The sequence below is a fragment of the Stegastes partitus genome, unplaced genomic scaffold (genome assembly GCF_000690725.1).
Source record: "Stegastes partitus isolate 25-593 unplaced genomic scaffold, Stegastes_partitus-1.0.2 Scaffold1837, whole genome shotgun sequence".
NCBI classification, from domain to species: domain Eukaryota; kingdom Metazoa; phylum Chordata; class Actinopteri; family Pomacentridae; genus Stegastes; species Stegastes partitus.
In genome coordinates, this window is record NW_007579568.1 from 74729 (window position 1) to 94885 (window position 20157).

General features: G+C 43.5%; 1 protein-coding gene across 1 annotated transcript in view; it reads left to right on the top strand.

The window, feature by feature from the left end:
- The window catches only part of LOC103372817 (BAH and coiled-coil domain-containing protein 1-like), a 58833-nt gene extending 41254 nt beyond the window's left edge, over nt 1-17579 (top strand). The window contains exons 14-28 of the mRNA XM_008302555.1: nt 25-129; nt 3652-3730; nt 3883-4057; nt 4152-4319; nt 5921-6082; nt 7053-7288; nt 9213-9402; nt 9617-9734; nt 10284-10359; nt 10446-10554; nt 10639-10755; nt 10853-10990; nt 11683-13115; nt 14216-14452; nt 14933-17579. Of these exons, the coding sequence (XP_008300777.1) occupies nt 25-129; nt 3652-3730; nt 3883-4057; nt 4152-4319; nt 5921-6082; nt 7053-7288; nt 9213-9402; nt 9617-9734; nt 10284-10359; nt 10446-10554; nt 10639-10755; nt 10853-10990; nt 11683-13115; nt 14216-14452; nt 14933-15142 (3553 nt within the window). The 3' untranslated portion in view covers nt 15143-17579. The remainder of the gene's footprint in view (nt 1-24; nt 130-3651; nt 3731-3882; nt 4058-4151; nt 4320-5920; nt 6083-7052; nt 7289-9212; nt 9403-9616; nt 9735-10283; nt 10360-10445; nt 10555-10638; nt 10756-10852; nt 10991-11682; nt 13116-14215; nt 14453-14932) is intronic.
- The last annotated feature ends 2578 nt before the right edge of the window (nt 17580-20157 follow it).

The window sequence follows — 20157 nt, forward strand, 5'->3', positions numbered from 1 at the left end:
CTTCTGGTCTTCCTCTCTCTGCAGGAAAGAGGAGACGTCTCGTAGCCCTGCTCGCCGGGGGCCCGGCCGCCCCCGCAAGCGCAAGTCCACCCCCGGCCCAGCTGCTGCAGAGAGCTCCAAAAGACTCAGGTCAGTCCTCTGATATTGCGTCAGTATAATCAGTGTGATTGGCAAGCCCAGCTCATTCATCCTGATTTCTGTTTGTGTTTTTAGTGAAAGGCACGGTTGATTTTCAAGAAGTTCTTCTTCAGCTGAATTGATTCGAATGCTCTATAGCTGATGATTTGCTTGATTGGGCACTGGAAGGAGCTGCTCAGACACACACACATGCACACATACACAGAGCTGGTTATGTGATGGGAGCTGTGAGCTGGGTGTGATTTTTTAATGAGAGAAGGTAATGGAGATGAGGGCTTCATTAATCACCATTAATCACTTTTAATCATATTTATCACTTGTATTGATTATGTCCTGATTCCATGTGAACCTCTAGCATACATTAATACAGCCGGACAAAGTCCTGATGTACAGTTATTACAGTGATAAATGACTCAACGCCACCCCCACCAGCTGCAACACACAACCACACATTATTTAACACCTCAGACATGCAAACTTTCATGCAGACACACATTCCTGCACAAAGCACACACACACTCACATGCGGCCATGATAAATGTGTTTTCTCATGATGCCCCACCTCTGTTAGCATGTGCACCCCTCGCCTTGATAAAATGATTAGAGAAACTCAAGGTTTGTCACGGTTACCATGATTAGAAAGCGCTAATGAAAATGACAATGAAAGCCTTTAGTCATACATGCCGTTGCACCACACACATCCACGCAGAACTTGTTTAATTAGTAGAGCTGGTCGCTACGTGTCTGAGCAGCATTTCTGCGGTTATTAACAAGCGATGTATCATTTGTTTACTCTTTCATCTTCTCATGAGAGTTGGGGAGGGTGAAATAAAACAGTGAGAGTGAGAGATGAAGAGGAATAGTAACACTGCAAACTCAACAGACTATTTGTCTCGAAACACATACACGCTATATAGCCAAAAGTGTGTGGACACCTGAGCATTTATATTGTGGAACAGTTTATTCCTAAACCACTAGCCTTATTATGCTACTATAACAGCTGTCATTTCTTTGCGCTGGCTTTCCTCAATAACGTGGCTCCAGGGATTTGCTCTCAGTTAAGCACAGCATGAAACTGAGTAATAATGACCAGTTTGAGTGATTTGTCTTCCAACCACATCTGAAGGCAAATGAGTTAATAGTTGCTCTAAAAAGTCACACTTATTTTCACAAAAAGTCTGTAAAATTGTGAAGTGCTTTTGTTATTTAGGGGGTATTCTTTGCGCACCATTCATCACTCTAGCATTGTTGAAAACAACCAGAGTTTTGCCTTTGCACCAGTGTATTGAACCTGATGCATGATTTCCCTAAGCCTAGCCATTCAGTTTTGTTTTGTTAAAGTTAAAAAAGTACTTTTGTAGCATAAACAGAAGCAAAAACTGATGGGAATACAGTGACAGAAAACCATGACTGAACATGCCATGAAAGAATAGTCCTACATTGGACTCAAAACCTCCTGTGTCTTTTTATGTGTAAAGCAAAAGAAACTCACAAGTCTTGGACATGGATGCAGGCAAACCCAAAAAAAGACCAAAAAAAATCCCAATATCTCATAATTTTACAGCCTTTATAGAGAAACTAATATATCTTAGCACCATGGACCAAGTGTAGTAAAGTAAAACACAATAATCTTTAAATAAGGAGACCACAGCAATTGATATTCTCTCCCACATGACATGAAGTGACGATAGTACTTAAGTGAAAAATTATTTTAAAAAATGAAAGAAAGAAAGAGAGAAAGAGAGAGCAAGAGAGAAGTTTAAACCCTGCTTACCCAGTCACTGTGTGACATAATTGTCAGGTTGGGAAAATCATTAAACTTGCCAGATGCAGTTATCAAGTTTCCAGCAACTGAGAGATGCAGGAAGACATAGTTTAAAACACTGTTTGAGAATCCAGCAGTCACATTGTTTGATGCATAAAGACGCTTTAAGGCAGGGGTGTCGAACTGCGGTCCTCGAGGGCCGCAATCCTGCATGTTTTAGATGTTTCCCTCTTCCAACACACCTGATTCAAATGATCAGCTCATCATCAAGCTCTGCAGAAGTCTGATAACGATCCTGATCATTTGAATCAGGTGTGTTGGAAGAAGGAAACATCTAAAACATGCAGGATTGCAGCCCTCCAGGACCGGATGTCGACACCCCTGCTTTAAGGCCTGATTTGTTTTTTCCATTCCAGTTTATCTCAAATATAAATGATATTGGTAAATGTAACTACAGTTATAGAGCGACTTCTAACCTTAGTTAGGTTCTTCAAAGGATTGTATTTCTCATTCACCCATTCAAACACATTCATACACCAATGGTGACGAAGCTGCCATGCAAGGTGCTCACCTTCCGTTAGGAGGAACTTGGGATTCAGGGTCTTATCCAAGGGCACTTTAGGGAGACCAGGGATCCATTGGGATTGTGAACTGTAATTAGTGAACAACTCATTCTACCACCTGAGCTACTGCTTTTAGTTATTTAGGTACATCTCAGTCATAAAACCAGTAACATGGATTAGCATTGTCATATTGAAACAGGGAAAGACCTTCTGTATTTTTGCTACAAAGTTGGAAGCAGGCTTTTAATTTAAGCATTAATATTCCCTTTAATTTAAATGAAGGCCAAGCAGGCCAAGTCTAAAAGTATGAAGTATTTGAATACATACTTTTTGGCTGCATTCACAAGTATCAGAATGTATATGTGCAAAGGGTGTGACATGCGGAAGATTCGGGGGATTTGATTTGATTTGAAGGTAATGATGAACAGACATATCTGTCTTCTCCTCTCCTCTCCTCTCCTCTCCTCTCCTCTCCTCTCCTCTCCCGGGAGAAGAGATGCTGAGAGCCAAACCTTCCCTCACTGGGAATATAAGATTCACCTGCCTCAGACACCAGCTGCTAACAGTGTGTGTGTGCTGGCTGCTTGTGGTGTGAGAGAGCATGCAGGCAATGAAGGAAGGACAGAGAGAGAGAAAAAGAGAGAGACAGAGAGAGAGAGGGAAGGAGAGGAAGGGAGGAGTAGTGTTCAATAGAGGTTAGTGTTTATCGATTGAGCCCTGAAGCTCCGGTCAACGGACAGACTCCCTCGAGACTGCTTCATCTCTCTCTCTGTCTCTTTCCCTTCCCCCTCAACCATTCTCCTCCTCCCTCTGTCTCTCTGTTCTCCACTCTTCTTCACACCAGATAATTCTTACCCTTTTATGTGGTGATTCAGCTGAGTTTCATATTCGCACGGCCGCTGAATATTTCTGTTTGCTGTCAAACTGCGCAGACGGTCGACAGAGCCTGTCTTTTACCTCATCAAAGTTATGAGACAGAAAAGAAGAGTGGGAAGAGAGCGAGACAATGAATGAACCCAGCAGAGATGGAAGTGAAACTAGAAAGAAAAGAGCAGAGTGGCAGAGTTACAGAGAATATCATCCTTGAGAGAAAAGAAGCGTGTGATCAGGTTGATTCTGTGATCTGTTTTATGTGTGATAAATTCTCATTTAAGTGCGTCTCTGCTGTGTTTTTATGTTTTCCAGGGCCGGGCTGAATTTACTGGAGGAAAAAGCCAGGAATTCAATGTCCAATCACAACTTCAACAGACTCAGCGCTGCACAGGTCAGTCCCTCGGCCATCTCTCCTGATTCATCCACACACACACACTGACATCCATTTCCTGCTGCCGCTGTTTTTTTTTTCTCCTTTCCTGGATGTTTCAATTAGCAGAAAGAAATGAGTCAATAATTAGTTGTTCCGTTGCCTATCTACAGATGAAAGCTCGCTGTAAGCACAGAGGTCGGCCCAGCACCCTGAGCTCAAGACTGGCCAGGCGGGTGACCCAGCTGAAGCAGAAGGCTGCAGCCCAGCGAGGCGCACCAACAGCAGGCATGCTGCACTGTAGTGAGAAGGATACCTCCAAGAATCACTGCAGACAAGGAGGAAAAGGTGGGGATAGAGGGAGACTATATAGCCTCACACACTTGTTGCCTACTATGTAGCATCCCAAAACTGAGCTCTCCTCTTGCTGTTGATCTATCAGACCTGCGGCAGGACCGAGCAGCTGGTCAGGCCATAAAGAGGAAGAGGGGTCGAAAGCCCAAAGTACCGTTGGGCATTAACCCAAACAGAACGCACCACAAGGACAGCCGGGTCTCTGAGAAGCATGGCGTGAGGGAAGAGAAGAGTGACAGCGAGAGCTCAGAGCATGGTGAGTTCCTGTACAGGTAGTCTGACTCAACAGATGTAGACTGGGGGTACAAGTCTACCATTGGCCATACATACGTGCTTTTTAATCCCACTCCACTATCAATGTGGTACAGTTTTCAAAATCCCTTTCGCTGTGGGAAACAACAAAAATAACCTCAGAGCAGCAATCTATATGCTTAAAAATGTATTTTTCCCCTGTTTTTTTCCCCATTTTAATTACGGTTCTCCCCTCCCTGTATGCAAATATTCCTCCCAACAATTCTCCCATTAATATTTTGAGTGAACACCATCAATGCATCCTGTCTTTAGCAACACAAACATTGCAGAGCATAATCAAGTGCAGTCAGACCATTCTACACAGTGCTGTGTCAGTGCTTGAGAGCGATCTGGCTATGCATGACTGCTGTATAGGTCACACACAGGTTGTAGTCTGATGTGCCCTCCTGCTAATCGTCTAAACAAAGATCCTGCAGCTGGCCATAATGAATGTAAATTGAAGATACCAAAAAAAACAAAGGCAATTATCTGTCTTTTTTTTTCACCCACTAGAGAACAAATCTTGCTGATAAGAGGTTTGTAACACAACTACAAAGCCTCTCTATCATAAGCTAGCGAGAGTCCACAGTTACACTTGGGTCAGCAGTGCTAATTTGGCTGAAGGCTGGAAGACCATCAACCAGACATTGTGAGATTTTGTTATTAGAGTACGTCTGTGTGTGTTTGTGTGTGCACATGATGAGTTTGAGAGTGAGATATCTGCCGTCATCAGGGGCCTCCTCTCACTTCCCAGCTCGTCTGTCACACTGTTAAAACCGTTAACGACTTGCCACAGGCATGCAACACAGCCACCCCTGCGCTCATCGGCGTACAGTAACGTGAGCTTGCTCTGGCCCTGTTCAGAATGTCGCACCCCCGTCCTCTCCGCTCTTCTTCACCTCTCCGACCTTGTGAAAACACCCTCCTTGGAGGCCTTGAGTTGAGGAGACCTAATGACACCCATCCTGACTTTTAATTTTTCTGTTTTTTGATACAAAACTAACACAACTTCAGGAAAATGCTAGAGTCTAGCCGACCCCTGCGACCTTGGTGGCACGGAGAAGTAGCGGTTGAATGTTTGTGTCCGTGCATGTCAGTGTTTGTGTGTGTGTGTCTGAGGCAAAGTGTTGACGAGAATGTCATGTAAGTGACAAGTGTGTCAGAGATGTGTCGACACCCAACACGACCCTCAGAGTCAGCGACACACAGCTGCCAATAACAATCTGTGTGTGTGTGCATGCAGCGCTGCATATGTGCATGTATGTCAACATTTGCTTCCGGTTGCTAAAGTTCAGGAACAAGCTGCCATTTAAGCAGGTTTGCTCCTCAGGAGTTAATATGTGACAAAGTGTTGCACTTCGTGAACCCTTCGGGAGATTTTTCTTACCTATTATTCATGATTATGTAAGTTTAGCCACAGGCTTGTGACATATTCTATAGATGCAACAGCATCTTGAAAGCTTGCTGTCAATACTTCTCATCAAGTGATTCCTGGCTGTTAACAGTGTTTACATATAAATCACTTGCAGCGTTCTCACTGATCATTCTGATGTGGTGATTTCACAGAGGAGGAAGAAGACGCCAGCTACGACAGTGAAGATGGAGTGGGTGACATCCAGATTAGCTCATCCTCTAAAGAAGCTCCTGCAAACCCTGCTGGGACCGTCTCTTTTTTATCCAAGCTCCAAATAAACCAGAAAGCCAGGAGTAAGAGACCAGGACCTCCTGGTGAGATTGTTATACCTGTCTGTAGCCCTCTGAACCCTAAGCACTTTCTGGGCGTTTTCTCCTCCTGGCACATTCTTGTTTTTTAATCACTGTTGGCTAATTTTTCACTGCAACATAAAGTCCTGTTCCTCTATGGAAACTGCACAACCATGATTAAAAGTAGAGAGAACTTCAAAATGTCTTCTGTGCAGCATAACTCAATTATAATGCCATAAATCATTATTAATTAAAAAGTGAAAGTTGAATTTTTTTAACCTCAGTTTACAAAAATTTTAGAAAAATGGGCTAAACATGTCCAAGATTTTCTTTTACCAATACTTGAACAAAAAGGTGACTCCATATACTGTAGATATTTTCCGACTTATATTTTTCATTTGCTCCCATAGTTTTCTGTTATCGGCTTCCTGTATGCACAGCCTGCAGTTCCTAGAATTATTGTTACATAACTGTTGGTTCTAACTACATCACTAATAACATCATTGTTGGGTGGAAGAGTGCATACATGTCTAGTTTTTACAGAATGTGATTCGAGTGAACAGATTATTTTTTGGTGAATATTTAAATGAGGCACGTAGAATAAAGTGACTTTGATGAAATATCAAGATTTTAAGCTTACTTAATGTCACTGATGAGTAGTTAAACTACTGTGGCCCTTGTAAGTCAACAGGTTGGAGCTGCAGGGTTTCACTCACCCAGTTTTTGAGTGTTAACTGTTGTGTTGTCTCTACGACAACAACACTTTTATTTGTGATGCCGTGATAGCTCAACGTGTAACATGTCTCCGGCTCAGTAATGGCCTAGGGACATTTGTAGCTTTTCATAGCCCCCTGTCTCCTTTTGTTTCATGTCTGCATTTACAACATTTTGCTTTTCTCACAATTTTAAACAAAACCTTTTATCATATCTGATCTATTATCACAGTATTTGCATTTTAACTTTAATTTCCATGATGCTCCGTTTGCATCCTCAGGCATGGGGAGTTTCCCCAATGCAGACCAGAGAAGAGCACCCAGGAGGCCAAGTCTCACCAACACAGAGAGACGAGGTCCAGACCACCCGGGTAATAGTAGAGCATCTCGGCCCAGCTGGAGTGTGTCGCCACTGGGCTGCAGCTTTGGGGAGAGCCACAGAGCTCTGACAGAGGCAAAGAGGATCAGCAAGGACAACGACAGAAAGACTTCAGCGGGGCACAGCATTCGGGGAAAGGTGAGGCATTACCTGCATTGGGTGGTGATGTAAAAACTCATAGAGACACAGCAATATTTTACTTACACCAGTGACAACATTTTTTACCAAGAAAATCCTGATCTCCTCTCTCATAGCAATGACTCCTTTCATTACTCTATCAACCTAATGTTACACTCCGAAAAAATGACATTTGCATCTTGCATTAACCTGCTCAGCTGTACACCTGTGCACTTCATTGTAAATGATCAGAGCAAACAGACTTCGACCTATTAAAAATTTCTTTACACAATTTCCTCAGCATGAGGCTTTTTGATCATAGTTATTAGTTGCTCCTTTCTTCTGATAAAATTGTCCTTTTAGGCTGGAAAGATATGCATGGAACATATTCAGCCAAAAGAATCCATACATTGAAAATATTTGGAGTTAATGTCTTGGCCAGAAAGCAGTGCAACTAAATGTTCTTCCAAAGTTTCAACGTATATTTAAGGGAGCCAGAAAGTCTGTGTGCTTTGCTGCTACTTTTTCCCTTCGATCATTCACACACAAGTGCATGGGAACAGGAATTGAGACGGGAAAGGTGAGACACGATTGCCGCTTTTAGAGGTGTGACGGAAAGGTTAAGTATGACCATAAATTACTGCTGTCATAGAGTTGTGAGCATGGTAATTACAATACTTATGAAATCTGTTAATCAGCAAAGAAGCACATGCTGTTTTTTTGTGTAACAAACCGAACAGTGGCAGGGGTTAGCTTCAGACATTGATTGACTGGAAGTGTGAGTGAAAGAGGAGGTGACTCAGTGAAGGTTACTCCCTTTAGCCTTCTGCTGCTAAAAAAAAAGGGTGAGAAAGAGAGACGCATTGAGGAATTTGGAAAAACCCTTGCCTGAAGTTCACTCCTTTCTTGCTGAAGTGAGCCACACCCTGCCAGGAAGTTTGAAAATCCTGTAGATTAGCACTGACAGAACCTACCAATAACTTATGCTCCCATATGGGGAGATGCCCAACATCAGCTGTAAATCAGTCTCTTTGTCAAATATATGATATGCCCTTGTTATAGGTGTGTGTTTGTATGCTTGCCGACTGTGCTAACACACTGGTAGCCCGCTTTATCTGTGCAAGCAGCCGTTGGCGAGACACCCGCATTCACTTTGATGCAAAATGCCCCGAGGTTGCCTCAGTCTTTGAGTCATCATGAGGGAACGTCCTAAAACACATAACTCCAAACCAAACAGAGAAATATAAAGATAATCATTGGCCATAACCCCACACACACCCACGCCTGCTCACACATACACACACACACACCACCAGCACTAAAAGGAAATAATCACCCATGCCCTCTGGTGACGAAACTTCTGTCACTAAAATATATGGTCTCCTGATGTGGAAAACGCCAAGAGACAACGCTTGCACACACACACACGCACACACACACACACACACACACACATCATCTCCCTGCCACTTAATATTATGGTCTCTTCTTTGGAAAGACTAAATACAAGCAGAAACCTGTTGGGTGAGCTGACTTTCCATCATCAGTCATCTGTCATCTTTACATGGACTAGCCTAAACCGGTCTGGAGATGGGTAGTATCTGGTATGTGTGTGTCTGATGGTGAGAATGTCCACCTGAAGTGAAGCGTCCTTCAGCAATAAGCTGAAGTCCTGCCAGTTAAGGAGCTTCACTTATTACTGGCTGCGACCTCTGACCTTCAAGTGGCAAGTGAGAAAGAAAATCTTGAAGGCTTAATTGAAGTATCACATTACAAGAGGCGCTGGTGCCTGTGGGTGCTTTTCACTGATGCGTTCACCACATCACACTAGAACATACTGGATTCACTCACCTGCAGGTCCTGTTTACTGCTGATTAATTTGTGCATATGGTGAAGTGATATCCTGCTTTCTGCCCACTGACGTGTCACCCCGTGTCCCGTTTAGGAGAAGGGCCACGCTGTGAGTCGACTTCTGCAGAGCTTTGCAGTTGATGACGGCTTTCGCTTGGACGAAGAGAGCAGCTTCTCCGAGGGGGAGGAGGAGGAGGAAGAGGAGGAGGAGGAGGAGGAGGAAGAGGAGGTGACGGAGAAGTCACTGATCCACCTTCCTCCCAACATGCCTTGCAGAATACCTGGTAGGCATAAACAGAGGCGTCATTTATTATTACACAAGCAGGTTTTAAAAGCATGTTAGATTCCTTTCACACATGCGTACCCACCTCTTTCTCTGCCTCTTTGTCCCTCTGCTTCACTTCACATAGCAATTATTCAGCACACTCACAAATTATGTATATCTCACCCTTTATCTCCTCCATCCATCCGTCTTTCTACCCCGCCCTCCCTCCTCAGCTCTGCCAAACTGCGTGCTGAGTAAAGAGATGTTGGTAGATGGGCTGAAGATCCTGATCTCCAAGGAGGATGAACTGCTGTACGCCGCATGTGTCCAAACTCTGGACCTGCCTGACATGTAAGACCCCATTGTCCTGTTGTCCAAGACACAAAATCTATAAAGTAGTGCAGGGGTGTTCACTGTGTTTTGCTGAACCTCACTGAGGGGCTATTTCACACAGCAAATCTTATGACCATTGTTTAGGCTGTTTTTAATGATTATTTTTTAATCACAAGGTCTGAAGTATCAGAATCTGGGCGTATTACCACCTGGGCTAAACAGTTTCCTGGGGAAAACCCTGGAGTTTAGCAATGAAAAGATATTTTGCAACACAAGTGTTGTTGGATTTACAAGAGTTGAAAACTTTAAGCTTAGCGGTAGTTAAATGCTTGGCAGCTGTGAGAATCTTGACAAACAAGAAATATAGACGACTACAAAGCCAAAACACACAGCAGTGGCAGCCAGCACATCTGCCATTAAAAATAAACTGAGCGCTTACGCAAAAAGACCTGTTTTAAACGACAGCACCGAAATTTAACAGTAAAAACTGTGATAAAATTATAACTCACAAATTTGTCCTTTTTTTCCCCAATTTTATTTTTCATTTATTTCCATTTTTTCTCTTAGATTCAGTGTTGTCATTGAAGGAGAACGAGGCAATCGCCCCAGAATCTATTCGCTGGAGCAGCTACTACAAGAGGCTGTGAGTGAGGCCCCATAGCTTCGACAATATGTTGCATTTTTGTCTGTTGTGGTGCCTTTAACTGGAAATTCTGTGATTTTTTCCAGGTGTTGGATGTGCGACCTCAGACTGAGGCTATCCTCACTGCAGGGACGCGAGTGTGTGCCTACTGGAGTGAGCGCTCTCGCTGCCTTTACCCTGGATATGTCCACCGAGGTGAGCTACATGCACCAACCACCTTACTGTGTACCCAGAAACCTTCCCAGCAACTCATGTCCTCCCTCCTGTGTTGTGCATTAGGAGGTCCAGGTGAGGAGGAGAAGGAGGGCAGTGTGATGGTGGAGTTTGATGATGGAGACAGAGGAAGAATCTCCCTGGTAAACATTCGACTTCTGCCTCCAGGATATCAAATCCGCTGTGAGTATGACTTTCTGAAGAGGAGAGAGTAATGCATGAGAAAGACAGAAATTAAGTAATAAATGAATGTCATGACTAAACAAATCTTTCCCTGTAGGCGCTGAACCTTCTCCAGCTCTTCTGATCTCACCTGGTCGGCGAGGTCGGCGAAGCTCCACCCATGAGAAGAAGGACACATCCACAGAAAAAACAGCCAATGAGGAGACAGCAGGGAGGCCCCAGGAGAAAAGACCAGGTAAGAGAGCACATGGAGCAATGTTATCAGGACTAGACATCCTGTCTCCTTGTATTTAATGTTTTGTCACTCCTCCAGCAACACTTTACACACACAAGCCCATGCTGATAGTAATTCACAATTAACTACTTTTTACTTTAAGAAGTGAATTTGTTTGATAGGTGGTCTAAAGAATGAAGACAGGGACTAAATATCACTAATGTATGTTGTCTGAGAGTTCAAACTAGTTCATACATTCCTTCATTCAGACGCACAGCCCTGCACGCCTCATTCACAGTTCAAACTGTCAACCAATAATCAGATGCCTCCGAGTCAAAGAGCGCACCAAGTGCAGATTTATATGCCAAGAGACATATAAATTAAGAGTCCTTGTTTGCTGCCTGTTATTTACTCTCCCAACAACCACATTAATCATGATTTCATCAAGTGTGCTTTTTAAGGTTAAGCAACATACATGTAACTCATCTCCAACTGAAGTGACAATAACGATGAGGAGAGAGACAGGTCGACCAGGTTTGTTGTAGTTTGAGTAATGGATATGTTGAAACTTACCTGGCTGGGTGAAGATCAAGGAGATAAAGATATTAAGTTTCACTGAAGCTCTTAGTTCTACAATTAATCACAGTTCACTCTTGCGACCTGTCATTTCATAGAGGTTATAAATCCCCTCCGTTTTTTTTTTTTTTTTCCAGTTGGCAGACCGAAGAAAATCCACTCAGTGCCTAAATCTGCCAGCACACCGACATCAGTGACAGACACTGTAACAAAAGGCAGCCCTTCCTTGTTGAACTGGTCGGTGCCCCGGAAGAGACCGCCGGTCGACTTCTTCCTCTTCAACGGGACGTCCCGTAAGACCCACAAGAAGATACGAGAGCGAGATTTGGGGTTGTTCCATCGGCCTGCCTCTCTAGCACCACCGACCCCTATCAAAGGCATCTTTGGTTCTCCTTTCGAAGTCGACTCATTCAGTAGCATTGCTAATGGCTATTCCACCTTTGGAAGTGGAGCCGGGAGGCCAGTCACCACAGCAGCTTCCGTGGGGCTCCGGGACTCCTCCTCGTCTTCTTGCTCCTCAGCTGTCACCATGGCGATGACAGCTGGGAGCAGGAAGCCAGTGAGTGAACGTGACAGAAAACACTTCCTAGTGAAGCTTGACCATGAAGGAGTGACTTCTCCTAAAACAAAGAATGGCAAAGCGTTGCTTCGACTCGGAGGGACTGGAGGGAGAGGAGGAAAGAGCCACACCTCAACAGGGGCGCCGCTGCGATACATCCAACCCTCCCTGCTGGTGAAGGATGGCAAGAAAGGAGGAGGGGAAAGAGACGGTGCTGGGGCCCGATCTGAGGCTCCTCTGAAGGGCGTCCCCCCTCTAAGAAAGGATCTTCTCTCAGCCGGTCTTGGAGTTCAAGGTGGGGATTACAGTTTGGACTACCCGAGTGACTGCCCCAGCTCCTACTCCGAGCTCGATGAGGATGACGAGGATGACGGTCAAGACGCCGAGGCACGCAGAAGGGGCGCAGCTGCCGCTTCCCACCGTGGTGGTCGTTTTCTGTCTCGTCTCTCCATGTGCTTTTCTTCATCCTCCTCCTCTTCTTCCTCCTCTGGCTCCATCTCCTCCTCGTCCCTCTGTTCCTCAGACAACGATTCCTCCTACTCTTCCGATGAAGAGTCGTCCTCTGTGCTGCTGCGCCGTGCACTGCTCCAGCAGGACAAACACAAACACAGGCAGAGCATGAACTCCGACATCCTGAGCCCTGACCCCACCACCTCCAACTCCTCTCCGTCCTCTTCAGCGCCAACTCACGGTTTTGTGGCCAAATCCAGCATGGCTGCTGCAGCGTCAAAGGTGAGGGGTGACAGGGCAGAAGAGAGGAAGGAGTACATGTCCAAAGGTGGTATGATGGCTAACAGCAGCACAGCTAAGAGCCAGCTGAAGAGGAAAGAAGGCGTTTCTAACAACCACCATCAGAGTCAGAGCGGTCCTGTGTGCCAGCAGCTGAAACCTTCCTCCAAGGACCCGACAACAGCTAAGAAGCAGAGGATGTCTTCGCCAGAGCCTCTGCCCAACATGGCTCCACTGCTGCCTGGACGCCAGCTCTGGAAGTGGTCTGGCAACCCCACACAGGTAGGACACTTTGGGTTGTGTTCTTTTTCTGTATCCAAGATGATCCTAAGAGCCTCAGTAAATGGCAGCTGGATGTTCTTGAAGACGTTTCACCTCTTATCCATGAGGCTTCTTCAGTTCTCTGAAAAGACACCTGCCTGCTACTGAAGTTTATAGGATTACATTGACCTGGATGCCTGTGAATCTACTCAGACAGGCAGAAAATGCTGTTGGAGAACTGACTATCAGTGAATAATGTCTGCCTCCCTCCTTCTCACCGTTGTACTGCAGAACTTGACTACTTTAAAATCCTGACTTAATCAGCATTTTCTCATAATCGCACTATGTTATCTTAGTTATATGGTTTCAAAGCTGTTGTGTTGTTTATCAGTAACCTACCTAAACTCACAGACTTAAGTAGGTTGCTGATTGTTGCCCCAGTTTCTGCCGTGTCATAATACGATTACGCTCTGAGACAATGCGACAATCAAATATGATCTTTCCTGGCATTGCTTGTTCTGCCTCAGACTTTGTTCACATTGGCAATCAAGCTGACTCGGTGTGGTTAATCTCTAAATTTGTTATCCTGATTATTAAGTCACAATCCTGAGATAACGGAACAAAAAGAGTTTGTGCAATCGCTGACGCTCTTAGCTTCCAGTCTGCCACGTTGTTTGCTTTGTAAATATGACTACATCTGTCAACTGAGATGTGTGGCTGAAAAAGAATGCGCACCAACGAATCAAACGATGGAGCTGAAATATAGGTGTGCTTCCTAGGTTGTGGTTACTGTGATCACAATGAGTACATGAGACTTAATACACACTAAGGGCCTTATCAGAGAAGACTGGATTGTTATTGTGATTGTAAATCGACTTTTCGAACAGAGCAGGAAAACATAAGTGTGTTCATTTACTAACTGCAAACCGACCATATTTATTGGCAAGAGAAAATGTTTTGGATTGGAAAAACATATTAAATCTTGCTGTATTTTGGTAGACTGGGTTTAGCAAGGCAAACAAAAACTCAAATTAATGTCTGAAATAAGTCTGGCAGTGAAAGAAACCCTCCACACTAAAAAATAAAACGACTGAGAGTGCTTTTCCCTCTTTCCTCGACAGAGGAGAGGTCTGAAGGGTAAAGCCCGCAAGCTTTTCTACAAGGCCATCGTGCGGGGCAAGGAGATGGTGCGTGTCGGTGACTGCGCTGTGTTCCTGTCACCTGGCCGGCCCCAGCTGCCCTACGTGGGCAGAGTGGAGAGCCTCTGGGAGTCATGGAGCTCCAGCATGGTGGTCAGGGTCAAGTGGTTCTACCACCCGGAGGAGACTCGCCTGGGGAAGCGACACCGCGACGGCAAGGTAAAGATCAGGGAGTGCAAGTTTCTAAAACGGGAATGGTCAAAGTAGCAAGTCTGTGACATTTCCATGTAAATATATTACCGCTTTGCTTCTTTTTATTCCCTCTTCCTATCAGATAGGAATGATTGAACTTCCACTCAGGTCATTACACTGTTAACATTTGCAGTTCTAAACACTCAGGAAAGTGGATTTTTCCCAGGTAGCATTTCTGCTGCACAGGGAGTCATGCATTTTATATATCTGGTAACAGTAAGAGGAGCTTGTTTGGAATGAAAAAGCAGGATATTCCACCATGAGCAAACATAAAAGATCACCACATGCAGAAGCTTCCACACGAATAAACCCCACAGTGAAGTCAGTAGCAAACATACTGCAAAACAAAAACATAACCATCTCGTCATTTTTTATGCAAAAGCAATTCTAAACATTTTGATTGCTGAACGTGTTTATCAACCCTCGTTCCTGTCGTCCCTCCTCTAGAACGCCTTGTATCAGTCGAGCCATGAGGATGAGAACGACGTGCAGACCATCTCTCATCGCTGCCAGGTGGTCAGCAGGACGGAGTACGATCACCTGATGCGTGATCGCAAGCCAGGCAGCGCGTCTAACGACCTGTTCTACCTGGCCGGAACCTACGAACCAACCACAGGCCAGCTGATCAGCGCAGACGGCATGGTCATCGTGTCCTAGCAGCACCAGCTAGAGAGACATCCAAATATTGGTCTGAATCCTGGAGTTGACTGCTTCTAGGACGGCCCTACAGAGGAGAGCAGGGGACAGACGCAAATCAAGACAAAGAATCTTGGCTCAACGTTTGATTTGTCGCTTGTAAGAGAAGGAGCTAGCCCGCTGGATGAAGCCTGGCAGCACTTACAGGAGTCGGGTTTGTTCTGAGGAAAAGTCTGATCCATGTCAGATTTAACCTCTTTAACAGATGTGGACTGTGGCTTCTCGTCGCAGCGAGACTCTTCAGCCTTCCCTGCGGCTGAAACAACATAGTCTCTCATAACTGCGACAAGATTACTGCAACAAAAGTAGAGAAACCAAGGACATGAGCACTTTGGAGTGTAGTAGCTTTGGTGTTTTATGGAGGGAGAGGAGGCAGACTTGGCTTTCTGAAACAAAGACTGACTCAGAGAGCGGCGGAGACTGTATGGTGAGGAGAGACTTGCTGTAAACCACACTGGTTTGGATGGTTTTAATGGTCTTATACTGGTAGTCTGACTACAAGACTGAGAGATCCCCAACAGGACCAATAAACACTGTAGTTTGGACTGTGTGTTTAAATGTTTGCAGAGTGGCTGCGATGACCCTGTTTGGCATTTAATGAGCTCTAAGTAAATAGTGCTTTAGTGTGTTTGTACTGTGTGCGTGAGTGTGTGTGTGTGTGTGTGTGAGAGAGTGTGTGATCATGCACGTGTAGGCCTGTGCTCATCAAGCAAAGATGTCGACGTCATGATGCACCGTGGGTTTGCCTCCGACACTCTGAATATTAATCAGCCCAGTACTTAATGTGCAGTCTTTGCGACTGAAACACAAAACAATTTTTTTCTCCTTTCAAGCCATACACATCAATACCTCTCTCTCGTACCTTCCTGTTTTTTCAGGTGCGAAGACACATGTACAGGTAGTTGGATTGTCTCTTTGAACTGTGCGTGCATGTTGGGTGAGCGTGCAGACGTGTGCGAGTGCGTGCGCTTTGTACAGCATCATGTGTAGAATAACACGATGTAAATAGTATATATTTGTTCTCGTTTCTTGTTGTTTTCTTTTGCAGAGAAGATTATTTTATTTAGATTTTTTAGGGCGCGCGGGTGGGTCGGGGTGGGGCATCTAGCGGAGGTCGGAGGTCTGGGTTAAGTTTCCTTCAATGCACTGAACAGGATCGGAGGTTCGGATTTTGGGGTCAAACTGATGTGACAACGTTGTGGTTGCACCCCCTTGCTTTAGGCAAAGGGTGGGTATGTAGAAAGGGTATTTGGGAAATGTTGTTTTTATAATGAAATCAGAAAAAAAGCTCTTTTTACATGTGTCCAATTCTCTTTATTTTATTTTATTTTTTCCTTTTTATTTCACTCTGTTGGGTTTAGAATGTGCATTTCTTGTTGGGAGCTTTTACTTTGAAAAACCAATACTGGAAAAGAAAGCTGAGTTTCTGCTGATCCTAAAAGAATCTAGTTCTTTATCTATTTTAGCCTGTATTCCTATATAAAATGTAGATATTTATCTGGCAGCAAAAAGAAACATACCAAAGCACCTGTGAGTTTACGCTTCACCACATTAGAAGAAAACAATTTTATGAAAGACGTTCAATCAAATCTGAATCCGGGACCCCTGCAATCACCGAGGTATTTGATAGAGTTCCTCTTGTTGTCCGCTCGTGTTCATCCAGCGTTGCTATGACGGCCTCTGAGAAACATTGCAGCAACATTGTCTACGCGCTGCCCAGCTGATGCACTTGAGGTCTCTATGGCAACCAGAATGGCATCATGTGACTGTGAAGGACAATCAGAGCCAATCAATGGGACAATGCTGAGAGACGAAAAAAAAAAAAAAAAAACAAGATAAGGATCAAATCACAAATTTATGCTTCTTGTCACTTTTATTCCTGCTTTGCCAAAAATGTCTGTTTTTTTTTTTTTAAATGTTTGCTTGTTTTTCCTCATTTACCATTGTCTTCTTGTTTATGCAAGCCTGTGATGACTGTTTGTTGTCAGTGTATAGGATGTACAGGGGGAAGAACATGAATGCCTTTTTTTTTTTTTTTCTTTTGTAGGACTTTGACTTTTAACAACATTGTTGCTGTTACACTGCAAAGCAAAAGCTTTAAATGGAATCTAATGTGAAACTCAGTTTTGAAATATTACTTTCATGGGTCTTTAATTGAAATTTTTTAAAGCTGTATTTTTTCTTTAAGAAACACTGGATTCAGTTCTAAACATCGCATTTTGACAGAAGCAACGTTGTGTTTTTTTTTTTTTTTTAATTTTTATTTTAGACCCACTGGAACCTGCTTTGTATGGTTGAGATAGCCTACTAAAATATATTATGTAATTTCAGTCATTCTTTGGAAATATGACTTAAATATTTCCTCATGTACAAAAAGAAAAAAAAATATTTATCTTAATTTTATTGCCTTTTTGTGTTTCATTAAAAAAAAAAAAAAAAAAAAAAGATTCTTGCAAAAATAAAGCATCTCGATTGCTTCCTCCCGCCCTCCTCCCTCCCTCCTGCTGGGTGTGAGCTCTCTGAATGCCGCCTTGTGTTCATCAATGCCGATCATTTGTCTGCTGTAAGAAAATGGACCACAGAAGAAAGCAAGAATGAAGAGGCAGGAGCAGGGGGGGAGGCAGAGGGGGGACACACGAGAGGAGGAAGCAATTTGAAACTGTAGCTGTAGCCGATAGACGACGAAGAATGAGGAGAGAAAGGGAGAAACTGTATCTAGTGGTGTTTCACGGGGGCAGGATAAAGTCTCCTCGGGCCCTACAGGTGGGTCAGGTATTCAGAATAATAAAAACGGAACAGGACCATTAAGAGAACAAAGTGAGGAGATCAGCTTTCAGCCGGCAAAGATTTCATATCCTCACCGAGGGCTTCGTGTGAACACAGGTCACTGTGGAAAAAAATAATCCTTAAGAAGCAGTGATAATGTGGCAGCAACATACGTTTATTAGACTATTAATGAACAGCTGCTGTATGTACCTCAAGTATATGAAAAGAAATAATGAAAAATAATTAAGAAAACGTTAACGTAGCGCTTACACAATCGTAAGTAAGCAACTTTCAGTGGCGGGAATAGAATGGATGCTTACAAACTATCACATCGGTTTAGCAGAAAAAAAAATACTGTAAATATACTAGAATTTCTAATAAAAGTTGGAAAAAACCCTGTCATTTTACATGATAAAAGGTGGCAGAAAAATACATTTAAAAAACTGTTCGTACCTCAAATATATCATTTAGTTTTCTCTAAGTTTACTCCTTTATTGTGAAATACTTAAAAAACCAGATGAGCACCTAAACAATAACGAGCCGCTTTAAATGACAGGAATAAAATGGAAGCTTGCAGATTATTTCCTGGGCTAAACAGTAAATATGTTAGAATTTGTACTAAAAATAGAAAGAAAATCTGTAATTTCACACGATAAAATCCTTTCAGTACAGAAACGCCTGTAAAGTTACCACAAAAACTTGTTAAATGGTACGTTAAAAAGCTGTTAAAGAACAGTTGCTGTATGTACGTCAAATACAGTGTGTAGATGTTTTGATGTTTACTTTCTGCAATTTAATGAAAAATCTAATTTAAAGTAGCACCTATACAATAGTAGAATACAGTGAAAGTTTAAAGATGATCACAGATGAGTGTAGAAAGAGTCGTGAAGTTACCACAAAATACTTGAAGAAGAACAATTTTAATTTTACTCTAACAAAATATAATTAAATATGGACATTAGTTTTAGTTTTGGGCTGTTTTCTTTATGGTTGACATGTAAATAAACACTTTTTTGGAGTCATTTTACGAAAAGAACACAAGAGAAATCTGTATATTCACAGTACATTTTTTAAAAACACAGCTAAAATGTATTTCAAAGTTCATTCTTGACAGCAGACAGAGTACAAACCGATACAAAGCCACACTGTGTGAAAACATTCCTGCTTCCACTGAGTGTGTTTAAGAACAAGGACCGGCTGAGACCGTCCCCTGCAGGGTGTGGACTTTCTGGAACAAAGTGTCTAAATTTACTGCGTTTTATTTGAGACTTCCTGCGACATATTCACACCTTTTTATCGCAGTGTAACCGGAGTCCTTTGTGACGCCGCTTATTGCAAACTTCAAGCCTGGATGGAGGATTTACCTTTGACCTCAAATTACAATCTGGCCGCCTCGTGGCAAACGGGGCCCGAGTACAGCGTTGCCTTGAATGTCGGCCATAAACTTTATTTTACTCCGAGCTGCGTGTTTTAATGGCAGCCCCTCCTTTGCCGTTTTTTCCCTTTTTTTCTTTCTCCTCCTCCTCCTCGGCCGGCACCTGTTTTACTTGTCAATACAGGAAAACTTGACTCGCCTATTTTTTTTTTTTTGAATAACTTTGCTAATGGTCCTTGGCCATAGTTTAAAATCACGCACACATGCACACATTCAAATACAGGCTCTTTGTCCGGGGGTATGTGTTTGCTTTCCTTTTGTCTTGTGCGTTTAGCTGTTTCGGCAGTTTGACTTGTTATTACAAAGATATGAAACAGTACTCCCGCCTCGCACACACACACATGCTGCCATTCTGCTCACTGTTGGTCTTTTACATCCTCCTCATCGGCCCCTCAATCAACCGACGCCTTCAAAACACACAGACATTAAGTGCAGTCTTTGACTCCTTATCAGCAGGTTTGCATTGGGCTTATCTGGTTGACATTGTTAAACTACTTTACCCAGAATGCTGCAGGAGATAGGGGCACAATGGGAGGCTGGGGGTGCCCTCTGGGTTAATGAGAGAGGGCTTTCACGTTTGTAAGAGCAAACATGCCGCGAGCTGATTTGTGTGCGCGAAAATTGCGAGTGTGTGCATAAAGGGTCAAGGTGTCACGGAAAGGTGTGGCAGTTTTCATTGAATTTTTTTTTTTTTCAGCTTGGGGCTGATGGACGGGCGCGGAGACTCAACGTCTGAAGTATGTCACTCATCGAGAGGTTATTCCTGGTGTGTTTT